The sequence below is a fragment of the Echinops telfairi genome, unplaced genomic scaffold (genome assembly GCF_000313985.2).
Source record: "Echinops telfairi isolate 266 unplaced genomic scaffold, ASM31398v2 ScPeMD7_44;HRSCAF=162, whole genome shotgun sequence".
In the NCBI taxonomy this organism is placed as follows: Eukaryota; Metazoa; Chordata; class Mammalia; order Afrosoricida; family Tenrecidae; genus Echinops; species Echinops telfairi.
Window position 1 is genome coordinate 12,242,363 of NW_022103942.1, and position 16,093 is coordinate 12,258,455.

The following is a 16,093-nucleotide window of genomic DNA, read 5'->3' on the forward strand; positions in this document are numbered from 1 at the left end:
GAGTTCAAATTGTGTTTTTATGTGACCTCAACAATAACTCCAGTCACTGCTATGAAGACAATCCTGCCTCATAATGACCCTCTAGGTTAAGTTAATTAACCTCACTTCTGATATTCAATCTCTCCTCTATAATATAAAATAATGCTATTCAGTAACATAGGATGAATGGTAGCTATAACATTGTAAAACAAATAATACAGAAATGGAACTGATGGGGGGAAAATGATAGTAAAATAAACTAAAGTCTGCAGTAAAATCCATGTACAAATACCATGCATTCCTGTCTGAACACCGGAGATGTACCGCAAATTTTTCTCTGAGTTGTCTCGTGTCTAAAAATTACAAGGTGTGCTTGTCTATGAAAAGAAACAAAACAAATATTTGCAAAATCTAATAACTCCATAATATAACATCAAAGTACAGCATTTCCTGAAACGGAGAAACTAAAAACCCAAGATAAATTTTCCAAGAGGTTACACATAAGGGGAAAATTGTTTGATATAGTGGTCTGTATCTTCCTGAGGTAGTTCGTTTTTTGTGCCAACCTGGCTGATAAACACATGTGAGGTTAATTTAAAGGCGGAGGGATAAATGGCTCAGTGAGCCTCACCTTTCAAGTTTCTCAGGTCTCTTGCTTTATGATGGTCGGACCAGGGTTCAGCTGCCTTAGCCAGTTCCCTGCTTCATCTTTTACGGCCTACTTTCTCCAAGACATTCCTGAGGAAAAGCCTCATGGACCTACCCTGATGCAGCCCTGAGTGCTGGAGCAGCCGTGTGGAGACCCCTGCCAGGTCTGAGATGCTTACATGTTCATGGATACAGCTTAACTCCTGCAGTCGACATCATAGTGTGTGCTTTGTGAGATGGAGGAGGACTTTGCGGATTGCTGTTGGACATATGGGTTAATGGGTTAATGTTGGACTTGTGGGCTTGGGCAGGACTAGGTTGGGAGGTTTTATTATTATTTTTTTTTATATAAGCCTTTTCAAAGATATTTTTATTTTTATTTATTTATTTTTTTCTTTTAAGAGAATCATTTTATTGGGGGCTCATACAACTGTTATCCCAATCCATACACACATCAATTGTGTAAAGCGCATTTGTACATCATTTCTCAAAACATTTTCTCTCCATTTAAACCCCCGACATTGGGTCCTAATTTTTCCCTTCCCTCACCGCTCCCCAATCCCACATGAACCCTTGATAGTTTATAAATGGGTATTTTGTCATATCTTGCCCTGTCCGACGTCTCCCTTCATCCACTTTTTGATTGTCTGTCCCCCAGGGAGGAGGTCACACACAGTTCCATGTAATCGGTTCCCTCTTTCCTACCCATTCTCCCTTTACCCTCCCTGTTTTGCCACTCATACCACTGGTCCTATAGGGCTCATCCGTCCTGGATTCCCTGTATTTTCAGTTCCTATCTGTACCAGTGTATGGGAGGTTTCCTTGATGTGCACTTACACTTTATATAAAAATCTCTCATACATATGACTTTCTGTGGATTATTTACTCTAATGTACTCAGACATTGCACTTGTATAATATCCCTATGAGAATAGCTTCATGGAGTCAAATCAGCATAAAACCAATTCCAGTGGGCAAAAAAAAATCATACCTCAGCTTTCCTACTCTTTTACCACTTCTGACACTTGCATAACATGGCTCTCTTTCTGGCTGGCTGTTCATAGTGTCTACAGGGCTATATCAAACCTAGTAGGTTAAGGGGATGCTGTCTTGGGTCCACTAATGTGCTAGGAGAACTCTCAGAACTCATACAAGGCATTATACTTAACAACTACCAGGTTAAAAAAAACACTGCCATCAAGTTGATACTGATTGATGGCAACTTTATAGAACAGGATAGAATGAGACCTGTGAGTTTATAAAACTGTATCCCTTTACAAGAGAAGGAAACTCTGCCTTTCTTCCATGAAGTGGCATGTGGCTTCAAACTGCTTACTTTGACGTTCACAACTCAATGTATAACAAGTACTCTACCAGGGCTCCTTGCCAGTTATACAAGGTTTACCCAGAGTTCAAGCAAAATAGCCATTATCTTCTAGTTTCATTTTTCCACACACAAAATTTTAAAGTCCCCGTCATTAAGAAATATATGAATCAGGATCATCATAAAGAACAGATTCATAAGCAAGGTCTGGGCAGACTTCTAATGTTTAGTCTCCCTGTCTTAGAGAAAGCATACCACTTCCCTTCATTCAGGAAATTGCTCTCTGAGCCTGAATGTTCTGGACATTACCTGGTCAGTCCTGTAAGATAAAATAAATCATACCTCTTGAGGCTAATTAATGTTGTTTTCCCCACTAAGCTTTTTTAGTTCCAGCCAGTTCCCATTCACCATTGAATTTCGGTGCTGGAGGAGAATATTGACAGGACCACACATTGCTCAAAGAATATAAACCGATATGTATTGGAAGAAGTAAGACCAGAGTGCTCCTTAGGGACAAGGATCACAAGACTTTGTCTTACATACTTTGGACATATTGTAAGGAGAGACCAATCACTGGAGAAGGACATCATATTTGGTAAAGTTGAGGGGCAGTACAAAAGAGGAAGACCTCAACAAGAAGGATTGACTCAATGGGTTTATCAATGGACTCAGGCATAGGAACGATTGTAAGGATGGCACAGGACTGTGGGTGTTTCATTCTGTTGTACTTAGTTTTGCTGTGTTGGAACCAACTCAATGGCACCTGTAGTAGTTATATAATCTGTTGTCAATTTAAGAGGATTAAGAGTGAAGGGTTGGAGTTTATCCTGTCAGTCGTGTTGCAGCTTGATGGCCTCATTTAGAGGCAATAAAGAAATAAATAGCTCACTGGAGGCAGGACGCAGGATCACTCCCTGGGGGTCATTGAAGATGACAAAACACATGGAACTACCTAGTGCCCTGAGCTGCCTGTGCTGAGGTGCTTACACTAGATCCACAAGAATTCCCATCCACTGACCTGTGGTCTTCCTGCATTTGGCGTCATTGCATGTGTTTCATGAGTCTGAAGAGGACTTTATAGATTGGTATCAGACACATGTATTAATAGACTTATGAACTTGATCTGAACTGGGGTGGGATGTTTTCTCAATATTCAATTGCTCTTGTACATAAACCTCTTTCTTTTTTTTTTTTTGACTGCTCCGCTCACAGAGGAGTTTATTCCGGGTGGTGCATTGGCCTGGGTTCTTCGGGGAAGCCACACCTTGAGCCAGGGAGTTTCCTGCTGAGACTCACACTTCGTAGAGGATCACAGGGAAATCCACGTGGATGCGGGGGGTATCCAGCTTCACGATGCCCTGAGGAATCAGGTTCTTTTGGACCCGCCTCAGCTTGGCTCGTTTCTGCCCGTTCTTGGTGACGATTGTCTCCTCGTAGAACTCGTGAGCCAGATCCCCATCTTCGTCATAGAACATGGAGCCGCGGCGCGTGAAGACGAAGGGCGGCACAGCCCTGCCCCGCGGCCGCACCAGAGCTTGCTCAGCGCCCGCTGCGCCCGGCGCCTCTGGGCCGCCGCCCCCCGCCGAGGCGAAGGGCCACAGGCCCCGAGCCTTGGAGCCGCTGGCGCCCATGTCAGGGCCGCCGGTGCATGGCCGGCCCCGCGGCCGCTCTGCCCTCACAGAGCCGGCGGCGCCACCATGCCCAGCCTCGGCCTCCTCTCGCAGGTATAAACCTCTTTCTTATGCACATATGAGTTTCTATGAATTTGTTTCTTTAGTCTGCTCAGCCTAACAGCACATAACAGCAGCAGCAACAACAAAAACATTTACCAGCACAATTCCTCAAGTGTCACCTCGAAGTCCCAGACAAAGGCATACCACTTAACTTGAGGGTTATTACTCCGGAGGCAAGGGCAGAGGGCACTATCATTAGAGTAAAGCTAAGTCATTTACCCTACCGCCACATTATAAATATAAGAGTGTGTATAATATTGCCTTTACTTGGCCTGTCTAAGTAAATGTAACATGAATGAATTATAAGATAACTTCACTATAATCTGGATTAATTCAAACACAAAATCTGATTATCAAATATTCATAAACTGTATCAAAAGAGAATTGATTTAAATGTCCAACTGTTTTTGTCTGGTACACAAAGTCCCTTTATTTTCTTTTTTCAGTTTTAATATATTAAAGCAATGCATATGATCTCTGGATTTTTAGAGCCTCTATAATTTTATTGTCATTTACTGGGCTGCATAATGTATACATGTGAGGTTCTTGGCATTCCAGGTATTGGAGATCTCATCTCTTTAAGAAAATAACTGTAGAGGAGGAAGTAGCACCTTTGCAAGGGACTTCTCAGAGACCAGCACACAAAGGGGACATGGATACAGATATGCAACACTTCCAGACAGTAATATTCTCAGCATAAATATAAGTAGACAGAAGTTTGTTTAAGTAAAAGATCAGCAATTCTTGCCAGCAGATTCTTCTATGTTATTAGCCTTCGGCATAAGCTGGAGGATTACAGTTCCCCAACTCACCAGACCAAGTTTTCCCAGGCCTAAAGAGAGCCAAGGTGGCTGATCAAGAAAGCTTCAGGGAAATAGCTCTGTGTAACCAGCCTAGGAAGATAATAAGCATAACAAAGAAACCTGAAACCAACATACACCAGAGCATCATCCAGAGCAAACCAGAGCAACACCAGAGCAACATCCAAAACAATTAAGTAATACAGGCAGAAAAAATAAAATAAGCACTACACATTCATAAAACACACAAATGTAAAGTGCATTGACAGTAAAAATTACATACATATCAATAACCTCACTGAATGCTAATGAACTAAATGCACCAGTAAAATAGACAACAAAGAAACAAAACCCACCAATATGCTACCTACAAGAAACACACCTCAGAAACACAGACATGAACAAATTAAAAATCAGAGGCTGGACAAAAACATAACACGCAAACAACAACCAAAAGAGAGTACATGTAGCAATATTAATCTGTGAAAAAATAGACTTCAAGGCAAACAATGTAATAAGCGAAAAGAACAGACACTAAAATAATGATCAAGGGAATAATACACCAAGAAGATATAACTATAATAAACATATGTGCACCCAATGAAAAACCCTCAAAATACATCAAACAAATACTCCCAGAATTGAAAATGGATATAGACAGCTGGACAATAATAACAGGAAACTTCAATTCACCATACTCCAGGAAAGACAGAAGATCAAGGAAGAAACTCAATAAAGACACAAAGGAGCTCAACAATAAAATCAACAAAATTGATCTCAGAGGTATATACAGAATGCTCCACTCTGAAAAGCACATATGTTCTCTCCCCCTCCCACACATGGAACATTCTCAAGAATAGACCACATTCTAGGACACAAAGCGTGCCACAATAAATTCAATAGCATTGAGATCCTTCAACTCATCTTCTCAGACCACATTCTAGGTGAGAAAGTATGCCTCAATAAACCAAAAAGCATTGAGATCCTAAAATCAATCTCCTCAGACCACAAAGTTATAAAACTAGAAATCAACATGGAAGCAGACAGGAATTCAGAGACAAACAAATGGAGAATGAACAACATAGTTCCGTATATTCTCGAGTATAAGCCAACCCGAATATCTGCCGAGGCACCAAATTTTACCACAAAATTTGCATTAAAATGTGCTGAAAAACTCGGCTTATACTTGAGTATATAGGGTACTCAAAAATGGGTAATAAGGAAAATAACGGAGGATACTTTAAAATTCCTTGAGACAAATGAGAATAATAATACAACATAACACCTTTGAGACACAGCAAAAGCAATAATCAGAACCCAATATATAACAATCCAGACACAGGTAAAAAGAAGACAAATCCAAAATCAACACCCCAACAAAACACTTTCAAACACTAAGACAAAGACACAATAAACCTTACAATACAAGAAGTAACAAAATGATAAGAATAAAAGCAGAAATAAATGATATAGAAAGCAAAAAACAGTACAGAAAATATCAACAAGAAGCAGGTTCTTTGGAAAGGTTAATAAAATTGACAGACAAATGGAAAGCTAACAAATGAAAACACGGTAAAATTACATAGAATAAGAGAGTAAAACGGTGACTTTACAGCAGATCCAAATCAAATTAAAAGAATAACAACACACTATTATGAAAATGTTTATTCAAACAGATTTTTACAATATAGGACGAATGGAAAGATACCCAGAAAATATCATCCACTCAAATTAATGCATACAGATATTGAAAAACGTAACAGGCGCATAACAGAAGAAATAAAGCCTGTCTCTAGGAAACTTCCAACGAAGAAAATCTCCTGACCAGGTGGATTCACGGGGATTTGAATTCATTCAAGTACTCAGAGGAGATCTGACATCAATGCAACACAAATTATTCCAGAACATAGAAGAAGACAACAACCCTCACCCTCATTCAAGGAAGCCAGCATAACAATGATCCCAAATCAGGCAAAAACCTCACAAAGATAGAAAATTATAGACCAACGTGAACATAGAAGCTAAAGTCCTTAACTAAATTCTAGCCAATAGAGTGCAACATCATATAAAATAATAATATTAATAATAATAATAATAATAATTCACCAAGATGAAATGGAATTTATTCCAGGGATTCAGGGATGGTCCAACATCCCAAAAACAATCAATGTAATTCACCACATAGATAAGACAAATAATTAAATCCACATGGTCATATAAAGTCACGTGACAATATCCAACACCCATTTTTGATAAAGACTAAACAAAATAGGATAGAAGAGAAATTCCTCAATGCAATAAAAGCCGTATCACCCAACATCACACTCAATGGGGAAAATAAAAAAACAAGAGAGCAGACAAAAATGTCCTTACCCCCATACTGGAAGCCCTACCAAAACCTTTCAGAGAGCAAAAAGAAATGAAGAGCTTTTTCTTCCCCGCCCACCCTTTCAGGGAGCTAAACCACGCCCCTTACGAGCATGCGCCTCAGTGCTTCAGTGTGTGGTATTAAGCGGAAGTGCAGATGCGGAACAGACTGGAAAAGGCCGGAAGGGAATCCCAGCAGCCTTTGTGAAGTCCGCTGTCTGTGTGAGGCGACTAAGGGTTGCGTCAGCACCACGGTTGTGGTCAGCGTCACCTCCGGTGGCCCAGTGTGTCTCCTCCATCTCAGCACCTTGAAAAAGTGGCTGCATTGTCTGTGCTGGGGGCAATTGGCGAAGCTGTTGGCGACAGAGCGCGTTTGAACAAGGCCCGGGGTCCCAGGCTCTCTCGCTCCCGGAAGTGAGCCTTCAGACTGCGACAGCAGAGGGTGCCTGCGCTGACCGGCACAACCGCCGAATCTAGGACTTGGTGAGTCCTTTTGCTTGTCTAGCCCTCATTGACTGTGTGTTAGCACCCATCCTTCAATGTAAGAATGTGCATCTCGTTCTTAGCAACTGCCGTCCAAAGCTCACCTGTTGTCCCATTTGCAGGAGGATCCATTCGCAACTTGGCTATGGAGAATGTGGCCGATTCGGGACTCTTTCCTTGTAAATATGCCTCTTCTGGATGTGAAAAAACTCTGCCACTTGAGGAAAAAGCAGCCCACGAAGTGCTCTGTGAGTTTGGACCTTATTCCTGTCCGCTCCCTGGTTTTTCCTGTAAGTGGAAAGGCTCTGTCGATGCTGTTGTGCCCCATCTGATGCGTCATCCAATACCCATTACAACCCTAGAGGGACCAGATATAATTTTCCATGCTATCGGCATTGATCTTCCTGGTGCTATTGACTGGTTGATGATACAGTCCTGTTTCGGATTTCAGTTCCTGATAGTAATGGAGAAACAGGTACGATTTTTTGGTGACGAGCCCATCTTCGCACTTGTAGTGTTGATAGGAACACGGGAGGAAGCTGAAAAGTTTGTTTGTCAACTTGAGCTAAGTAGTCCTGGGCGGCGTTTGGCTTGGAAAGCCCATCCTCAATCTATTCGCGACGGAATTAGAACAGCCATTGCTAATGGTGACTGTCTAGTTTTGGACATCGTAGTTGCACGGCTTTTTGCAGAAAATGGCAATTTAAGATTGAATGTAACTATTTCCAGGTGTTCAAACGGTAATGAAACATGATCTGGCCAGTGTTTAAAAGCATTGCATTCAACTTTCATAGAGAAATAATGTATCCAGTAGCCAGCCATCCTGAGTTGTTTAGTAGGTGGAAGGTAGATATATGAAGGTAAATACAAGGAAGTCTGTTAATACACGAAACAATAGCATTTGTTAATGCAAATATAATATAAACTACGTCAACATCAACTACTTTAAAAAGTATATATATATATATATATATATATGGCGTCATTTGTATTAAAAGTTGATTCTATAGGATGCGTTGTAAAATAATTCTGAAATTTTCCTTATTGTAGATTGATTAGTACCATTGAGAAACTGAAAAAAAAATCTTGTTTGATGTGTGTACCTGCATGCAGGTTGTACATTTATGTGTGGGTTACTCCTCTGCAGTTAACTGACAAGCCATGTGAAATGCTTTACAGCACTTTGTGAGTCACTACAGAATTATGTTGTGTGTATTTTGGGGACAGGGTTGTTAATGCTTATTAACTGTACTTTTTAATTGAATAAATACATTTGATTTTTTGTAATTAAGGCTTTTCATTGGAAACAGTTTTATTTGCCCTTCATCCAAAAATGCAATAGTTGAGTCATATCAAGAAGTGTTGTACAATCATTACCATCCTCATTTTATAGCATTTTCTTCTTTCTTTAAGTCATTGTTATTAATATAATTATATTTTAATTGAGAAGTAATATATATATAAAATACATTCTCCAATTCAACAAATTCTACATGGATAATTCAGCGCCATTAATTATGCTCTTCATGTTGTGCAGCCATAATTGATATCCTTTTTGAAATGATTCCACCAACATTAACATAAACTCAACTCCCCCTAAACAAAACTTCTTCCAACTTTATTCATAGCAGCTATTCCACAACTTTGGTTATTTTTAAAGTAGATTTCTTGATATAATGTTCACATCTCCTACATTTCCATAGCTAAAGAGCTTTGTACAATCGTTGTGTATACACCATCACAATCAGTACTAGTGTCCCTCTTTCTTTATCCTGAATTCATTGTTTGCCCTTCAATTCCCCTCACCCTGTCCGCCCCTCATCTCCAAGAAATCATTCCATCAGTTATTTTCTCTATGCATCCACTCCTTCTATGCTTCATAAAATGGAAAACCTAACAGAAGCAATAAACAACCAAACAAAATGAAAATAAAGAAGAAAATAATAACAGTATAAAGATGAAAATAACAATAAATAGTAAGAAAGGAAAGTCCATCAATAATTTTTTAAAAGCGAGAGAAGACATTTTTGTGATGGACCCAGTGAGAAATATTTGAGCTCAGAGCATATTCATATTGGGTCAAGATGGATGGCATCCCTCCAATTATCATGTCATACCATGTTTGGATGTATTATAATCAAGTTTACAACCTTCTCTGTATGAGAGTAAATATGTTTGAGTCCCAGATCTTTAGACAGAAGGGATATGCCAGAGGTTTTAGCTGACTAAAAACATATTCAAAGTGTCTATCCAAACACAGATAATCAGGGTTTGTCTCCACTTAGCCTCCCTACAATTATTGTTTAGCATCACTTGCTGATGTGAGATGGCTCCTCCCCATTTACCCATCACACCCATCAACAGACATGTAAGGGCCTCTTCTGAAATGTGGATGCTCCCCTCCCCTGGACTTGACATGAATTTCCAGTACGTTTCTCCTCTCATTCCTATGGAGGGCCAGTTGATTTATGCCAGACAGGTGTCACTGTTGTACACCACGGGTGCTCACACTTTTTCAGTATGCGAGCTACTTATAAAATGATCAAGTCAAAATGACCTGCCAACTACAAAAATGCAAAACATATTTTTATGTATTTATTCATTACATTTATTCACAAATGTATTCAGAATTCTTTATATGTACAATGTATGTTTATGTACCTTGATAACCGCATGAGTCCATATTGCATAACACCGCACAAATAACTATGTACATTTTTTGTCATTACCTGAGTTTACTTTGAAGACTTTCACTGAATGGAATGATCCAGGGATGCATAGTCTGGACAGGAGCTGCTGACAGCCAGCCACAACCACACTTCCAAATGATCATCAGGCATGGTGGAACGGTACTTGGACTTAATGATCTTTAAGTGGAAAATGGCTGACTAACATCAATAAGTAGAGCTGAATAATGCAGTCAAGGAGTTAGCACATTTTCTCATGTTTGGGTACTTTCCCTCTGAGTACGTTCCCGAACTGTTCATGAGCTCTGAACTTCCGCAGCATGTCGGCGTATAGTGTCAAAATCTCCCATTCCATATGAAAGTGATACGTGTTTGTCTTCTTACTTGGTCCAGCTCCCCCACTCATTTAATACCCTTTCTTACGTTTATGAGAAATAAACCAAGGTCTAAAGGTTGGTGATAACATGAGTTTGACACCTAAGATTGCATATACGCTGTATATCAATTAAGTGTCGGAATTGATGATAGGCTTATGTCTATTAATGCCACGCGTCATCTACCCACACTACATTTGAGATTGACTAGTAGATTGCGATTAACGTTTTGAGCACCCCTGTTGTGTAGCATCAAGTTGATGGTCTTCTCCATTTCCCCCCTTTTGAAGTTGTGACACTGGCTGATGTGAGGTCTCCCTATTCAAGGTGGATCTTATGAAGTGCATCTAAGAGAGGCGATGTAAGGTTTGTCTCATAGGTAGACGTTCTTCCACTTTCTTTGGGATCTGGTCACTAAGATTAGATTGGTGTTTCTCCTTATAGTAGTGGACTTTTACAATAGTTGTCCTTTTGTGTGTTTTTTTTTGTTTTATTTTTTAAATCATTTTATTAGTTGCTCATACAACTCTTATCACAATACATACATACATCAATTGTGTCAAGCACATTTATACATATTTTGCCAACATTTTAAAAAAAACCTGCTTTGTACTTGATCCCTTGGTATCAGCTCCTCATTTCCCCCACCCCCACCCCACCCCCGCTACTCCCTGAACCCTTGAAATTTTATAAGGTATTATTTTGTGATATTTTACCATGTCGGCCGTCTCCCCTCACCCACTTCTCTGCTGTTTGTCCCTCAGGCAGGTTATAGGTAGCCCTTGTAATCTGTTCCCCCTTTCTCCCTCACCTTCCCTCCAACCTGCCAATATCGCCACTCTCATCACTGGTCCTGAGGGGCTCATCTGTCCTGGATTCCCTGTATTTCCAGTTCCTATATGTGCCAGTTGTCGTTTTGTGATTGACGAACTTCACTCAGCATAATGGTTTCCATATCCTTTCAGGTAATGCAGTTTCATGCTTTCATCACTGCTTTTTAGAGACCCATAGTATTCTATTTTGTGTATGTACCATAGTTTATATATCCATTCTTCCATCCTGGGTTTTTGCACTGCTTCCAGTTTCTTGATATTGTGATCTGTGCTGCTATAAACATGAGAGAGCCTATCGCCACTAGTGTCGTGTCTCATTTCTTTGAGTTATATGCCTAATAGTGGTATTGTTGGATGGTATGGAATTTCAATTCCAAGTTGCTTTAAGTAGTGCCATATCATTCTCCATAATAGTTGGATGTATTTACAAGCCTGTCAACAGTGTACACACGTTCCATTCTCTCCACAGCCTCCTCCTCATTCGTTCTTTTGTATTTTTTTTGAATTGGGCTGCTGTGGGCATGAGATGGTATCACATTTTGCCTTTAATTTGTGTCTATGGATGGCTAATTGTGAGAATTCTTTCATGTGTTTGTTCATCATTTGTACTTCATTTTTGGTGAACTGTCTGGTCTTGTCTTCTTCCCAATTCTTCATTTGATCGTTTGTTATTTTCTTATTCAGCTGTTACAGAGTTCTGTATAATTTGGTATTTAGATCCTTGTTCAGTGTGTCCTTGATAAAAATATTTTCCCAATTTTGGGCTCTTGTTTTACATTTTTGATGAAGTGTTTGATGTGCATAAATGATGTAATTTGAACATGTCCCAGTCATCTATTTTTCTTCCCCTTTGTGTACTTCCTTTAGTATACCTGGGAGTATACGTATGCTCTCTAATAGGACCACTTAGTTTGTTCCAGTTTTCTCAGTGATGATCCTGATAGCTCTTGGGCTTTCAGTTAGGTCTTTAATCCACTGTTGGTTCTGTTTGTGCATGTGGAGAGATAGAAGTCATGTTTCATTCTTCTGCATATGGAACTTCAGTTTGTCTAACACCATTTATTGAAGCAGCTGGCTTTGTTTCCTTGGTTAATTCTAGGTTCTGTGTCAAAGATTAATTGCTAATTCAGGTTTTTTTCCCCTCATTTTTGGGTATATTTTAAAAATTACTCTCTTTTTAATATGCACAGTTTTAATTTGTAAGTTTATACATATGTGTTTGATTCTTTTCCCCCATTAATCAGTTCACTAGAATTACCTGACATTTAGCAATTTTGTGAAGATGATAATTTCTGGAAGGAACGATAACATTGGAAGAGGTATCAAAAGTTATTTTAAACAGTTATGAAATAGTCTCATTCTCTTGTATTACAGAGTCATACCTTCAGATATTTAATTTGTAGTGGTAGGCAATGATTTTTAAAATAGATGAGTAAAAATGAGAGCTGTTTTTCATTCCAAATCTCTTGGCTAAATCCCATGTTTAAAATTTGTCCTTGTGTTTATTGATTTTGCAAAAGAAGGTATATCTTACACAGCATGTGTAAACACAAATAATTTGTTTTAAAAAATGTGTTGTCAAAAAAAGTTATTGTATTTTATAACCTCATTAAAACAATGCCAGGCAATTGAAAAAAAGGTCAAGAATACATCAATCTGAATGGAAAATTGCAAACAAAATCCAAATCCCGGGTATGTTCGTTAAAGAAGTAAAAAAACGAATTACCAGTTTCATATTGGTAGGCCAAATACATAAGACGAGCAAAAAAAGGTCTTTCAAAGACGGACCAAGTAGGAATCCTTCCACACCCTGACTTAAAAACCCACTACAGTATTCAAAACAGCTTGCTACTGGTATACAGAGAATTATATAAACGAATGGACCAGAATAGGCAACCCAGGCATAAGTGCATCAAATTACAGGCAACTGATCTTCGACAAATATCCAAGAAATATCCAATGGGACAGAAACAGCCCTTCAACAAACAGTATAGAACAAACTGTGTTTTCATATGCAGAAGAGTGAAACAAAACCCATGTCTGTACCAATGAAAAAACAAAACTTAAAACAACAAATGACTCAAGATGAATGTAGACCCTAGAGGCAACAGCATCATCAATGAAAAAACTGGAACAAAGTTAAAGTCTATGTTGCAGAGTATACCTAGATCACCAAGATTAATAAAGGTTGCACACAGTGGAAGGCAAAATAGATGCCTGGGGCATGGTATAATTACATAAATTATTCACCTCAAAGACTTAATCAAACGTGTGAAATGAGCTCCCAAAGATTGGGGAAAAGTTTTAATAAAGACACATCAGACAGGCTCTCATTACCAAAATACTTAGGACTCCTCAACAGCTGAATAAGAAAATAAACGAATCAATTACCAAGTGAGAAAAAGTCATGAACAACTGGTTCACCAAAAATGACCTACAAATGGCTAAGAAACCAATGAAAGAAGGCTCATGCTTACTAGCCATCTGGGAAATACCAATTAAAACCATAACGAAATACTAACTTGCTATCATAATGCTAGCCCAATTCAATACCAACCAACAAAAACCCAGAAAACAACAACTGATGAAGAGGTTATCGAGAGAATGGATGTGGTATACACTCTTGGCAGACTTATAAATACATATAACCATTGTGGGAAATGACATGGTGATACTTAAACCAATTGCAAATTGAAATCCTATACACTATGTTTCAGAGTAGGCACTCACAATTCTTTTTTTAAATTATTGTTTTGTTTGTATTACATAGAGCTATAGAGATTTTTCTGTAGAAATAACATATTTATCTGAATTAAAAAAAAACATTTTATCGAAGGCTCTTACAGTTCTTGTAACAATCTATACATAAATTGTCACAGGCACATTTGTGCATATATTGTCATAATTATTTTCTAAACACTTACTTTCTATTGAGCCCTGGATATCAGGTCCTCTGCCCTTTCGCCTTCGTGGCCCATTGATAAATTATAAATTATTATTATTTTCATAACTTTCACTGACTGTTGTCTCTCTTCCCCATGGTTTCTGTTGTTTGTGCCCCTCCTCCGGGGGTGGGGTGGTGCTGTTATGTGTCGATCATCGGGATCCGATACCCCTTCCTCTTCTCCTCTCCCCACCTTCCCCCTGGTCTCTTGGTATTGCTGCTCCCATTCCTGTTCTTGGGTACTGTGTGTCATAAGCCCTTATGTCTTATCTGTACCTGTGCACATGCTTTGGTCTAGCCCACAATGAAAGGCAGTCCTCGGGTCACGATAGTGGGGCGTCAAGAAGCCTCAAGGAACCAGAGGTGTATTGTGTGTTTCATTGGTGAATTACTGTACCCTGATTGACTCATCCCTTCCCTGTGACCCCTCTGGTAAAAGTTGTCCTATTGTCTAAGATGGGCTTTGGGTCTCTACTCCAACCCCCTTCGTTCTGAACAATATGTTTTTGTTTGTTTCTTTTGGGTCTTCTAATGGTTGATACCCTGTCCCAGTGACACTTCATGATCGCACACTCTCATGAGTTTCTTCCATGTGGGCTTGTTGCTTCTCTTCTAGATGGCACTTTGTCTAACTTCAAGCCTTTAAGACCCCATATGCTATATCTTTTGATAGCCGGGCACCATCTGCTTTGTTCACCACATTTACTTATGCACCCATTTTTTCTTCACCAATCATGTCAGGAAGGTGAGCACTAAGGAATGCCGGATCATTAGAACAAAGTGTTCATGTGTTGAGGGAGTACTTGAGTAGAGGCTCAATGTCCATCTGCAACCTTAATTCTTAACATATAGATGTAAGTACATAGATCTATTCCCCTCTTGTTAATATAGATATAATTACATATGTACATGCCTTTATTTAGCCTTCTATAAATGTCCTTTGCCTCCTGGTTCTTTCTTCAATTTCGTTTTATTTTCCTCTTGCCCAGCCATCATGTTCAGCCTTCACTTGGGTTTAGTAATTCCTCGAAACTACATTGGCCCTGATTAAGCCCCACTAGGAATCCTACACCCTTCTCTCCATTGATTTTAGTTCACTTGTTCCCTTGTCCTTGGGTGTTTCCTACCTCTACTCCCGTATTTCCCCGGAATCATTGGTCCTGTTCTTTGCATCTCCAAATTGTTTCTCGGCCTATTTTATCTAAGAATATATGCAGAGACATTAATAAGCTCAAAAACTCGGAAAAAGCAAAACAAAACAACAAAGGAAGTCAAAACTAAAAAAAAAACCATAACAACTAAAAAAACTAAAACCAAAACAACCACAAAATAAAAGCCACTGACAAAAATGGAAAAGCCTATAAATAGTTCAAGGTGTGTTTTTGGACTTTACTAGTGTTTCCCAGTTGAGAATAATGGGGTGCCACACTCTGTCTCCAATGTCTATTTTTGGTATTCACCAGGGATTTCATCACTTTGTTCCCCTTGATGTTCTGTTGCATGCCCTAAGTGTTTTGCTCCACTGTGATGGGGCACTGTGTCTCCAGTGTTGACATCCGTAGCACTATGGTTCACTGAGGAAAGTTGTGTCTCGTGATGTGGCCAGCCCTATGACCCTCTCTGTGCATTGTGCTCCGGGCTTGGTGGGCCAGGTTGTGTTCCCCTCCCTCTTCGCCCCTCTTCGTTTCTCCTGTGTGCTGTAATCAGATGTGTCCCTCTCCCCAAGCCATAGCTTCAGTGCTGTCCTCTGAGGTGCATTATTCTCGTGGGGGAGGGGCATCAACATAGTTGGGATTGGGGCTGGCCCCACAGACCTCTCTATTAGTCCCCTGGTACATGCCAGTGTGTTGTATTCACATGTTAGTGCATCGGTTTAAAGCCTGGTCTCTCCCTCTCCTGTGGAGATATAAACATTAGCCTCC

General features: G+C 39.6%; 1 protein-coding gene and 1 pseudogene across 1 annotated transcript; one reads left to right on the forward strand and one right to left on the reverse strand.

Moving 5' to 3' along the window:
- Nucleotides 1-3,151: 3,151 nt before the first annotated feature.
- On the reverse strand, nt 3,152-3,647 carry TUSC2 (tumor suppressor 2, mitochondrial calcium regulator). Its single transcript, XM_004711198.2, has one exon. The coding sequence runs from the start codon at nt 3,579-3,581 to the stop codon at nt 3,243-3,245; it is 339 nt and encodes a 112-aa protein (XP_004711255.1). The 5' UTR covers nt 3,582-3,647; the 3' UTR covers nt 3,152-3,242.
- Nucleotides 3,580-8,087, forward strand: LOC101663953 (annotated as a pseudogene).
- The last annotated feature ends 8,006 nt before the right edge of the window (nt 8,088-16,093 follow it).

Excerpts from the sequence above, each read along its gene's own strand:
- TUSC2 (XM_004711198.2), bottom strand. The coding sequence starts at position 3,581 with ATGGGCGCCAGCGGCTCCAAGGCTCGGGGCCTGTGGCCCTTCGCCTCG.